Raw genomic sequence first — 11,934 nt, 5'->3', positions numbered from 1 at the left:
AAAGTAACCACTTTTATCTTTTTTTTTTTTTAATTAATTTCGATAGTTGAAATAAGCACTCTCTAGAGTTTTCTTTTTTTCATAAGATGGGTATAGGCATGTATTGAAGTAGAAATTTTATGTTTAATTTGAAAGTGAAAAGAATGGCTCTCTAAATACTCTTTTATCGGAATGATATGGGGCAATTTGTTGTTTGGAGTCAAAATCCTCTATTTTGAGGATTTTCCTTTAATATATGCTGATGGGATAATTTGGCCCTCCAATGACTTCATGCCATATAGAACTTTTGAGCCATTACATAAGCAGTGCCATGTCATCAGGCCAGTCGGAATCACCTCAGCCTCACCTCAGACACACTTTGGACACCTCGAGAGACTGATTTAAACGCCCTGCGTCACCTCAGCTAGGGCTAAGGAGGACATGGAGAGTAGGTACCTTGGGGGTTGTCCTACATGGCGTACACACCTCAGTGGAGCAAACCAAAGACCTCGGCAAGAAGACTGACCTCCCTACGAATTGCCCAATAACCTAACCGAGATTGGAGGTGGCAACCAACATGGCATGATGACTGACCTACACTATATATGACTTATCATCTCTAATTCCTTCAGGACTACGTCACCTAAGTGATAGAGTTGAGTTCTGTGTCATCCGCTTTGGAGATAATCAGATAAGCCTTATCACTATCTATTAGAACCACCTCCGATTATGGTTGGCTAATAAGTCACATTCCCCCAAAGATTTTGGATGTGCTACATCAACTAGGTGCCCATATAAAGGCACTTCCTTCATTTATAGAAGGTATGCACGATTGTGCACTAAATTTGCTCATTACATTCTAAGCTCTTTGCTTTCTTTTTACTTCCATCGCTAACTTAAGCATCGGAGTGTCCATTCCGAGTAAAGCATCCCACGTACTCTAACACTACCTTCTTATAGCTCGGTCTACCGATCTCGTCAACCCAACATTCAAACTGTCCTCTAGCAGAGAGCTGTCAAATAGTGCACCATCATATGCATTGTAGTGGCCACTTACTACTATATAATTAAGGAGAAATTATGCTTATTACAGCTCGGCCTATCGATCTCATCAACCCAACGTTCAAACTGTCCTCCAGCAAAGAGCTGTCAAATAGCGCACCATCATATGCATTGTAGTGGCCACTTAATACTATATAATTAAGGAGAAATTATGCTTATTATTTTGGTTAAGATTAATCCTATTTGGATTTCCTATTTAATTTTTTAACTTGTAATTAATAACCTATTTCATTTGAATTAGGGAATTGAATTAGAAAAGTTAGTTTGGGTCCCACATCATTTAGAGTGGGTAATCTTTTATAGGTAGCGGCGTGTTTGAAGTGAATAGTTTTTCTTTTCATAATGCATTAAACTACTTTCACTTTGGAAAGAACCACTTTTTGGATATTCTTTCTTTAGAAGATAGGGAAGTCATTTGTCTAAACTAAAAGCCCTATGGCTTAAGCTCTTATGTTAAATAAAATTTTGGGTCATTTACTAAAACCTATCTTATAGTTTACGTTTTACTAAAACACCCTCATAATTTTATGGATTTACTAAAACCTATCTTGTAGTTTACGTTTTACTAAAACAACCCTATAGTGGAAAATGAAAGTATTGACCCTAATGTCCATTTGAATAAATTTAGTCAAAAGAAAATAAGAATGAAAGTACCATTTTGCCCATAGTAAGACATGAGCAACTGTTCTATTTGGCTCTATTTGGTCAATTTTGTTTTTTTTTTTTTTTTGTACAAAAAAAATTGTTAAAGGTAATTTTGAAATAAACATTCATGAGCCCATGCCCTTGAACATTTCCCATTCAGTTTAGGTGATCATGTTACTATTTTCAGATAGAAAAACAAGCACTTCTTAGTGAAATGTCAATAATCAATTATGTAAATAGATTGCAAACTACATGGGGTGTTTTAGTAAAATGTAAACTACAAAGTAGGTTTTAGTAAATCCATGAAACTATAGGTGGTGTTCTAGTAAATGACCTAAAATCTATTATATATATTATATATATATATATATATATATATATATATATATATATTATTTAAATGAAGGTATTTAGGCTACAACCCCCCACCATTCAGACACAATGACATTTTCTGAGAAGTTATTGTTAAAGCTCACAGCCCACTACCACCATTCAGACAAATAGCCTTTTCATTTTTCTGGAAAGCTAGACATGTGACATTTTTTGAGAATTTGCTGCTAAAGCCCACAACCCACTACCACCATTCAGACACATGGCATCCCATTAATTCAAGAAATATGATTCAAAAAGTGGACAATTGCATTACTAAACATTCTAAATAGACAATTATTAGCTTAACACATGTTTATGCATAGTCTATTAAATACAAATGGTGGAACCCATTAAAAGATTACCATAAACCCACATTTGTTTTTAAATGATTTAAATACTTTATCAATTACAAACTTGATTTAACTTTTAAAAAGCAACCTAATTTAACTTCTTAAAAATAAATAACTCAAAATAGATTTATTAGATAAATAGTAAATACCAAATAAAGTGGGATATTTTTTTACCAATAAGATTGCATTTAATATCTTAAATCAAATTAAAAAAAAAACATAAATTAATAGTCGGTTTTAAATAAAATAGGTCAGAATAGATTGTCAGTTACAAAAATGCAAGACCCATATTAATTTTTTTTTTATTTAAATTTTGATAACTAAATAGTAAACTTCAGACTAAATTTTATACGCATTTAATTACCCCTTATTTAGTACAGGGTCATTCTCTAGTTTTTATATAAACCAATGTTTGTCATGCAGATTCTGACCAAACAGAAAACTCGAAAGCTAACCGGGCCAGGTCACCACCATTTTACTATTAGTCGAGATTAGAATTGTGTGAACTACCAACCCCAAAAGGCATACCAGATCACCGGTTCAACCAGCCCGTCTGGCCCGAGTCTAACAACACTGAAATGCAATTGATTACACGAAATACGGATCACATCTCCATTTCTTGTCACTTGATGGCAATACAAATATCAAAATTACAAAGGAATGAACATTAAGGACACCGACATAAATCCATGTCTTAATTCCTAGACAACCTTTTCAACGTGGCAAGTTTACACAATATATTTCTCGTTGTCATGCATGTTGCATAAAACCCTTTCAAGGACATGGATTAAGGACTTAAAATTCATAGACAAACAGTTTTTGAGGGAAGTCATCTTCTTGTCAGGTCGTTTAATTAGTGAAGAATCTAAGCAAGCCATCTTCCATGTGGCAAGATATATATACAGTTAGGGGCCTGGAAAGGCTCCTCCTTTCATGTAGAAAATTCCAGCATCAAAGGCATTGCTTTAGACCTAGAATAAGTCATTTTCATATGTGCAATCCGAGTAGGAAATAGACATTCAGGGTGGGAATTTGACTGATATGGATTCTGTATAGAACATATGGAAAATCTGAGTGTTTTCCCTATCTAATGGATAGTTCTGTTTTCATTATCTTTTTTATGGAATCTAATGGACAGTTTGGATCAGGTGAACTATTTGGGGATCTTCATGCATGTTGGACAAATGGGAAAATTAAATTTAATGTATTAGGATCTCAAAAAAAATGAAATGTTGTGCCCATTTTGGAGGCTTTCACACAGCAGGGCTTCTGGCTTATTAGTTAACAATCCACTTAATTGAGCTATGACCCTTATTAGCTAACAAAAGATTAATGTTATGATATGTGAAACATATGAACCTTTGTTAATTAGAACTAGATTTGAAACAAACTACAGAGCATGGTTTTGAAAACCGGATTGGATTGGATGGTCAGATCGGAAAATTCAGGAACGGTTAGATAATCGGTTTCATTTTACCCTAAAATCGCTTTTTAGTCAAAAATTGGTGATTTGGTCAGCAACCCACTGACTCGGGCAGTCAAATCATCAATCCAAACAATGATTTTTTGCTGTTTTTTTATTTTTTAAGTTAGAACAGACCGTTCATTCGAACCACACAGTCAGACCATTTGACCCAAGGATTTAAACACTAAAAATCCTATCTTTTCCAATTTGTTTCTCTTTCCTATTCTTTTATGTTTAATATTAATTCTCTTTTGCTATTCTTACTTTAATTGCTAAAGTTTCAGAATAAAGAAATTGCGTTGAAGTTTGAGTCCTTCGACGTTAATTATTTTCTTCAAAGGGTCTCTTTGGATTGTGTGAATTAGAATCCACATGGAAATTCTAATGCATATGAATTTGAATTTCTATACATACATTGGAACCCGTAAGGCATTCATTGTTTGGGTGGCGGATGAGAATTGATTTCACTGTACAAGGGAAACAAAGTTTTTGACAGTAAAGTACCCAGTAACTTGATAGCTTTTACCATTCCTTCTCACATCCGTTTGTGTGATGGCTGGCCGAGGGCTAAGGTGCCAAGCTTGTTTCAGTCGATGCCACATGTCGGGACCTGATTGATGGCCGATTCCCCCCTATCAACATCCATCCACTGATCCACTGTCATGTTCTTTCTTTGCTCTTGCTTTCTGCTGTGAATCAAGTGCAAAGACAAAAGGAGCCATAACTGAATGGGTGAATCATTCAACACATGACAAGAAGTCATTCCAAGACTTCTGTCCTTGTTAAGGAATGGGTAGAAGTTCAAGTGGGGGCGGGGGGATTATTTTGTGAATCAGATGCAATTTGTATGCACCCATGATCCTTGTTGTGACTGAGAAAGGAAGAATCAATATTTTCTATACCATAACCTGAAATTCCCAATGAAAAAAAAACGTATTGGCTCATTCAAAATTGATGTACATACAATTTAATAGGTGTATTCTTTAACTATATATACAAACAGGAGCACCAAGAATGCATGGAGGGGTACTACATTCGTGAAAAACCAAATTGGATTACATCAGAACATTTACAACCTGTGGATCTAAGAACTTCAACTGCTCCATGCTTTCAGCAACTGTACATTGGAACTTCTACACTGCAAAGCTACTCGAAATTCTTGGAAAGCAAACTCTTATAGCCACTTCTAATATGTATATTTGTATCTACCAAGTATTAACATGAATGGAGCCCATCAGGGCCATCACCACCATCATTCCCACTACCTCCAAGTCTCTCTCCTGGCATCTAAAGAGGACCGACCAAAAATTCCCTTCAATTACAAGCCACATTTTTCATGTAGCTAATTTTAACCCATTTCCATGCCATCATAAGCTTCCTATGAATAAGCAATTGCTACTATCAGAACTGCCTGTCCCCAAAGGCAGATCACGAACCATGAGTTTAACACTACGAGACCCAATAGACTCCAAAATCTCAAGGCATTCCTGCAAATCAGAGTCACTCATCAATAAAACCCACTCAGCCTCATCATCAAGGTACTTGAGTTGGAATGTCCCAGGCTGCAATTTGAACCTCTTGGCAATTTCGTCCATCAATTGGAAACAACCCATGCCAGGTCCAAACTTGAATCTCACTGTGTCATCTTTGTAAGTGGCTTTAATTGTTATTATTAATCCACTGTCTTTGTTGCATGCTTTGACTCTTGAACTTTTTTGTTCAAGGAACCTTGGGGAGCTTGATGCACTACCATTCATCATTGAGCCTGAACCATTCGATGAATCAGTCATCCCTGACGAACTTGGCTGGGCATCACCATCAATCCCAGTATCCATATCATCATTTACTGCCATAGAGCTAGAGCTTCGTGATGTGATATGGCAATCAGAACTCTCTAAACTCAAACCGCCCTTGTGTGGGTCCCATCTGTTACATCTCACTGGCTGCAATAATCCAGAGTCTAATGTAGCAAATTTAGAATCATGACTAAAACCAACTGAAGGGTTGTTAGATTTCTCTCTTTCTCCTTCAAATGTATTAGGCAGAAGCATGTTCCCTACAGGGACCCCTTGTGTACTTCCAGAACAATCATCTTCTTCCAACTTCACTGTGGTACCCTCACCCTTCGTGTGAAGTATGGGGACTGCCGATGCTACACCTTGGGAAGCTGGATCTGGGTTTCTGGCAGCCAGATTTTTGTTTGCAGAGAACATGTTGGTTCTTGCCTCCAAATCTTGGACGATTGGAGCTGCTGCCACAAATTCCCCAGTAATAGGATCAAACTTCAATCCACCTTGTACCCCTTGCACTGAGTCAATCACAGTCTGTATTTTCCTTAATGAACGGTTCACTTTGTTTATCTTCCTAGATGGCCATCTAGAGATTCCATGTTGCCTGCAAATCCTTTTCAAGGTAGTAGGGCAAACTACCAAAAGGGGAAAAATAGAAAAGATAATGCAAACAAAATCAGTTGATTGTAGTCAGACAATTTCTACATGACATCATTGTTAACAAAGAGAGATAAAATAAACCAAATATATACTTGGCTTGAGGCCAAATACAGCCCCCTATATCCTATATAGACTTTGAACAAAACAATATATAATAGGCACACAGTACTCTGTCATGCACCTACTACATTTGAAACTTTAAGTAACAGAAGGTTCTCTAACACAAGAACACTGACAAGGAAGATCAAATTGTTCATCTTATAGGATGTAACCTGGAGTAGCCACATGTGCAGCAGCCAGGTCCATGTCAGAACCTTGACCCACTTCTAATTGCAACTGACTTGGAAAATTACATGGAAAATGGAACCATACCGGGCTTCACCTTCTCTACTGCCTCACATCATAAAAATGTACAACAGGACTTCACAACTGTTTTGCCCAAATAGTAAACATAACATCTAAATGATAATATAAGAATATAAATCGTGTAGAGAAATAGAAAAATAAATTACATGGAACCATATCAGGTATGGTCAAATGACATTGTTGCCAAGGCTTGGCAACTCAGAGTACAACACATACAGAGATTAAGGAACACCCTGCCCCTCTAAGGCAAGCAGCTAGCTTTATTCATCATGGCAGGATCTCCCACTTTAGCACCCTGCCTTCTTTGTTCATCATGGTAGGATTTCCCACTTTAGCACCCTTGTTTTGAACTCTCCTTGCAATTGGTAATTGATACATTCATACTTCCGCTTTCCACATGTACTCAATTGCAGTGTTTTAAAAGTGCAATGTGCAAAACAAGTGCAAGGTTCTTATAGTGCACAGGGTTAAAGGTGAGGCACAAACCTTTCAGAAGCAAGGCGTAAATACCTGAAATGAACTCGGAAATTTAAAAAAAAAAACAGTAATAATTAAAAAAGAAACCTCAATTTTTAAATAAAATGTTTTAAAAAAGCTTTATTGAAAAGAACTATCACTGGGTAAAATGGGATAACGTGTGTGGAAATAAAAAAGCTGGAGGCTTGGGAATTAGGATGAAACTGTTAAGCTTTGTTGGGAAAATCGCATTGGAGGTTTGTGGTTGAGAGGGAGGTATTGTGGCAAAAGAGTTGTTTCATGCAAGTATGGAGTTATTGCTGTGGAATTCCAAAGAAGTAAATCTTCCTATGGAGTGAGTGTTTGGAAGGGCATCAAGTGTTTTCAATCAGCCTTCCTGAATTTTGTATCTTCAAGGTTGAAGATTGCTCAACAATCAAGTTTTGGGAAATTCATCAAAAAAAAAAAAAACAATCAAGTTTTGGGAAGATGATTGGTTAGGGATTGGAAAGTTATGTGATATCTGCCCTTGGTTTTATAGATTGGGTAAGAAGAATGGTTTGATCTCAGAAAATTTTGAAATTGATCAAGGTAGAGCAACCTGGTGTCCAAAATTTAGAAGAGCTTTATTTGATAGGGAGATTCAGGAATGTGTAGTTTTGCTATCAAAACTACAGCCAGCTGAAGTTTAGGTGGATAGGAAAGATTCGTGATCGGGGAAAGATTCTAGAAATGGAGTATTCTCTGTCAAATCCTTTTACAAGACTCTACTGAGGAAGGAATCAGAAAGCTCTGAGTTAAAAGGGGTTTGGGGAAACCCCATTCCTCCAAGGGTAGAAGCTTTTGCTTGGCTGGTGGCGCTGGATAGCATTCTGACTTTGGACCATATCCAGAGTAGAGGAGTTCACTTAGATGGAAGATGCTATTTTGTGAGAAGGCAGAGGAGACTCTTCTTCACCTGTTTGTAGGCTGCCCCTATTCGAGATTTGTTTGGGGCTACTTCTTTGGCCTATTCAAGACTAGATGGGTGGAGCCAAGAACTGCACTTCAGGAGACATCTTTGCTTGTTGGCCTGCTATGAGAGGAAATGCCAAGGCAAAAATTGTATGGAGCTGGATCCCTTTCGCTATTTTCTGGGAAGAGTGGAAGAAAAGAAATAGAAGAATTTTTTAGAACAAAGCCAGCTCAAGAGATAAATTAACTCTAATTTGTGGAAAAAGGATTATGGATTGGGTTCTCATCCTTCCAGAATTCGAAGGAGTTTCTAAGGAAGACCTTGGCACTGGTTTTTGGAGCCTTCTTGAATTAATCTAGTTTCTCCTTGTTTTCTTGTGTAACAGTGCTTTTCAGCTTTTCTGTTTTGCTTTGTATATGCTTTTTGGTGATTTTGGAATTTTCTCATCACCCTCTCAATGTACTCCTGTTTCTTTTATCAAGAAAATTTTCTTTTTTGTTTATTACCAAAAAGAATACACAAAATGTATTCAAAATAAAAATGTGGAAATGAGAGCAAACATATGTCGATCATATGGATCATACCAAAGTGCTTCAAGTACACAACAATTCAAGCATGTGAAACTTTCAATGTATTAGTTTATCTCCTAGTTGCATTACTTATTTACTTCAAGTAGCTAATGTGATGTTAAACATCTTTCACTCCTAATGCCAGGAGATCTGCCCTCCACCTCCATAAAGGTCCATTGAAGCAAGCCCAAACAAGTCTATGTGGGGGTTTAGAGCAAGCCCCCGACCTAAATTTTTTTTGTCTATATTGGTTTTGTCATTTTAGTCGCAGTTCATTCTATTTTAGGATTATGGATCAGATACTAGCTGCATTATTTTTGCTTCTTTAGTGGAAATTATGCTATTGAATTCCTATTTGTAAGAACTAAGGCTTCAGATATTAAAATGTCTTTGTTTTTGTTTATTTTAATAGTTAACAGACTATTACTAGTACACAAACAGCAATGAAAGGTAATTTAGAAGTTGATAAATTGTTAGAAACATTAAATCACAAACATAACAAAGAGACATTTAAAAAGGGTGTAGACCTGAGCTTAGGCTTAAGGTGCGCTAGGCATGTGTCTTTAAAGAGACTGTGCCTGGGTTCAGGCAAGGTGCATCTCTCCATGTACCTGTGGACAGTCTTGTATTGTTTTCTAGTATATTATTTTGTTTCCTTCTTTGTTGTTCTACTGTATTAATATAGTCCTGTTATAGCTTATCTTATACATGTAAATAGCCTCAAAGGGCACTCTTGTAATCATACATATTATTGTCCCATTAATAAAACTTACCTTCTGGAGGTGGGGGTATTCATTCAAATACACCTCCTACAATTGTTCGTCTTTCTACTTCAAGTACTACCATGTGAAACCCTAGGTTTACAGTGACTATGTGCACCTTCTTAAACACTGCTCAATTGCTTTACTGTTTCATATAAAACATTGACGAATCACTATGTAATGTGCCATGCTATCTTGTATGGAAGTTTATTATTGAATTGCCCTTGCTGTATGAAAATGAATGTTTTTGCTTTACTGTTTCATATAAAACATTGACGAATCGCTACGTAATGTGCCATGCTATCTTGTATGGAAGTTTATTATTGAATTGCCCTTGCTGTATGAAAATGAATGTTTGATGTCAAAAGAATTAGAAATACTGAAATTCACAAGTTTACATATTTCAGTTTATTCTTTTTCCAACCTAACATCATAACAACAAGCTTAAATTAAACATCAAATATATATCCTTTTAGAGATCTAGGCTGTTGTAAAGCAACACCTGGATACCAGTAAATAGTATATTAAATACCATCGTATTTATTAGTAGTTATAATTAATTATCCTTGTAAATTTATTTAACAATCATACCCTCAAAATAAATAGCAAATTAAATGTTATTATTTAGAACTTTTTCCAATCTCTGTCTTTAGAATATGAAACCCAACCACTTTGATTTGCATTTTATAGTGGATAATTATCAGTGTATAAATTTGCAAGAAAAAAAATAGAAAAATTAAAATGATTATGTGGGTATACCAGTTCAGTCATTTAGTGGACTTCTCTAAAACCCAGGAATCTTCTATGTGGTCATCTAGTTGAGAGACCAAAAAGGCCCCACATATTTATCATGCTAGCTTCTATTCATGGGGTAAATTTAAACCCCAAGGCACTTGCCAGGTGTCAATAAAAATACCTTCTTTTTGGGAAAGTTCTATAACAAAAATTATAAGTTTCAAGAGATAATGTTTGTTGTGGAAACCACCAATACAAGGTGGGATATAGTGCTGATGTAAACCAGAATATTGCACCTGACCATAGGGCCTTATGCAGGGGCGGAGCCAGGGGGGAACCCAGGGGAGCCATAGCCCCCCCTATGGCCCAAAAATCCCTACTATTCTATATAAAATTTCCCCTCCCCACTCCCCACCCCAATGGGTTGCTCCCCCCTGTGACCATCCATATTTATTCTTCCTCCCCCTCATCCCAATCTACCTTAGGTTTTGGCCCCCCCTCATAAAAATTTCCTAGCTCCTCCCCTGGCCCTTAATGTAAGGAAGCCTCCTACTTTACCAGAACATGAAACCATTATATTATGTTCATTCAAGAGTGGTATACACAGCCTACTAGGTCCTCCAGACCTGATCTGCTTCCAGCATGAAATCTGACCAACCGGTAAGGTTGCATGAACCATCAGTTCATTGGAATCCATAGCAAAGATTCAAGAGGTTTTAAACTATTGATTCAATGGGATGCAGGTTAGAGGTTGTGTATTACACAGTGCTTCCTTGTACTAAGTCCCTACAAAAGCATACAGCATATGTTGGAAAGGGACAGAATCAGACTGACAATAAAGATAATCTACACAGTGCCACTTTTCCAACCCCTTTATGTCCCTAAGGCAGACCCTTAATATTTGTTAATAAAGATAATAAACAGGAATCACCCTAAAGAGGGGAGAAGGCTTTAACCAACACTATGAGCTTTTTGAGTAACATCTCTTTTACCTTCAAAAGAGAAGATGCAAATTATCTGTTGGTTAGTCAATAGATGCAGGTTAGAACTCCTAGGTTGCATCTATCAATTTAATGCTTTGGAAAAGATGAGAATGTTCAATGCAATTAAGGTGAACTCTTACCACCAATGCTTTTGGCAGCATCCTTGAGGCTCCCAGAAAAGTATTGCTGAAGAACACTTAAGCTAATATTCTTTTCTGCTGTATTTCGTTTTTTCTCCACTTGTTTCCTTGGGTCATTTGATGCCTATAATAAAATGTTAATACTTTTAGAAAAAAAGCTATACAGATATCTCAAACCAATGGTTGGACATTATCAACTCAATGGCAAGACAGATAAGAACTTTTCTGATAATTGTACATGAACTCTTTGTAATGCACCAGTCTCTTAAGTCCAAGTTTCCTAAGGAAGCCTAAGAAGAGAAGGAGAATCATGTGGAGGGCAGTTAGGGCAGCAGTGGTATGAACTGTATGGGAAGAAAGGAACAAGAGAACATTCAAATGAGAAAAACAGGTCCAAGGAAGGGATACTGGAGAGTATAAAGATTAAAGCTGCAAATTGGGTAAAAACACTGGAAGTCTTTCAAATATTTTCGGTAGATGATATAATAAGAACATGGGCTGAAGTGACATGTTCATCTAAAGTAAAAGACAGGGTGATCATGGAATGGAAATCACCAGCAAATAATAGAATAAAGCTGAATTTTGATGGGAGTTCTATGGGTAATCCAGGTCCAGCAGGCATTAGAGGGGGATGTTGAAAGGTTCT

The 11,934-nt window shown here is 36.7% G+C and overlaps 1 protein-coding gene across 7 annotated transcripts in view; it reads right to left on the bottom strand.

Annotated features, from left to right (window-relative positions):
- Nucleotides 1-4,794: 4,794 nt before the first annotated feature.
- Nucleotides 4,795-11,934, bottom strand: part of LOC148873380 (protein NLP9-like) — a 54,369-nt gene continuing 47,229 nt past the window's right edge. For all 7 annotated transcript variants that reach the window (XM_088964297.1, XM_088964298.1, XM_088964299.1 and 4 more), the window contains 2 exons: nucleotides 11,289-11,412; nucleotides 4,795-6,298 (listed from right to left, as the gene is read on the bottom strand). In XM_088964297.1, the coding sequence (XP_088820423.1) occupies nucleotides 5,241-6,298; nucleotides 11,289-11,412 (1,182 nt within the window). In that variant the 3' untranslated portion in view covers nucleotides 4,795-5,240. The remainder of the gene's footprint in view (nucleotides 6,299-11,288; nucleotides 11,413-11,934) is intronic.

The sequence above is a fragment of the Nelumbo lutea genome, chromosome 1 (assembly GCF_056320005.1).
Source record: "Nelumbo lutea isolate HS-2025 chromosome 1, American lotus-T2T, whole genome shotgun sequence".
NCBI lineage: Eukaryota > Viridiplantae > Streptophyta > Magnoliopsida > Proteales > Nelumbonaceae > Nelumbo > Nelumbo lutea.
This window is presented reverse-complemented; position numbering and strand designations above follow the sequence as displayed.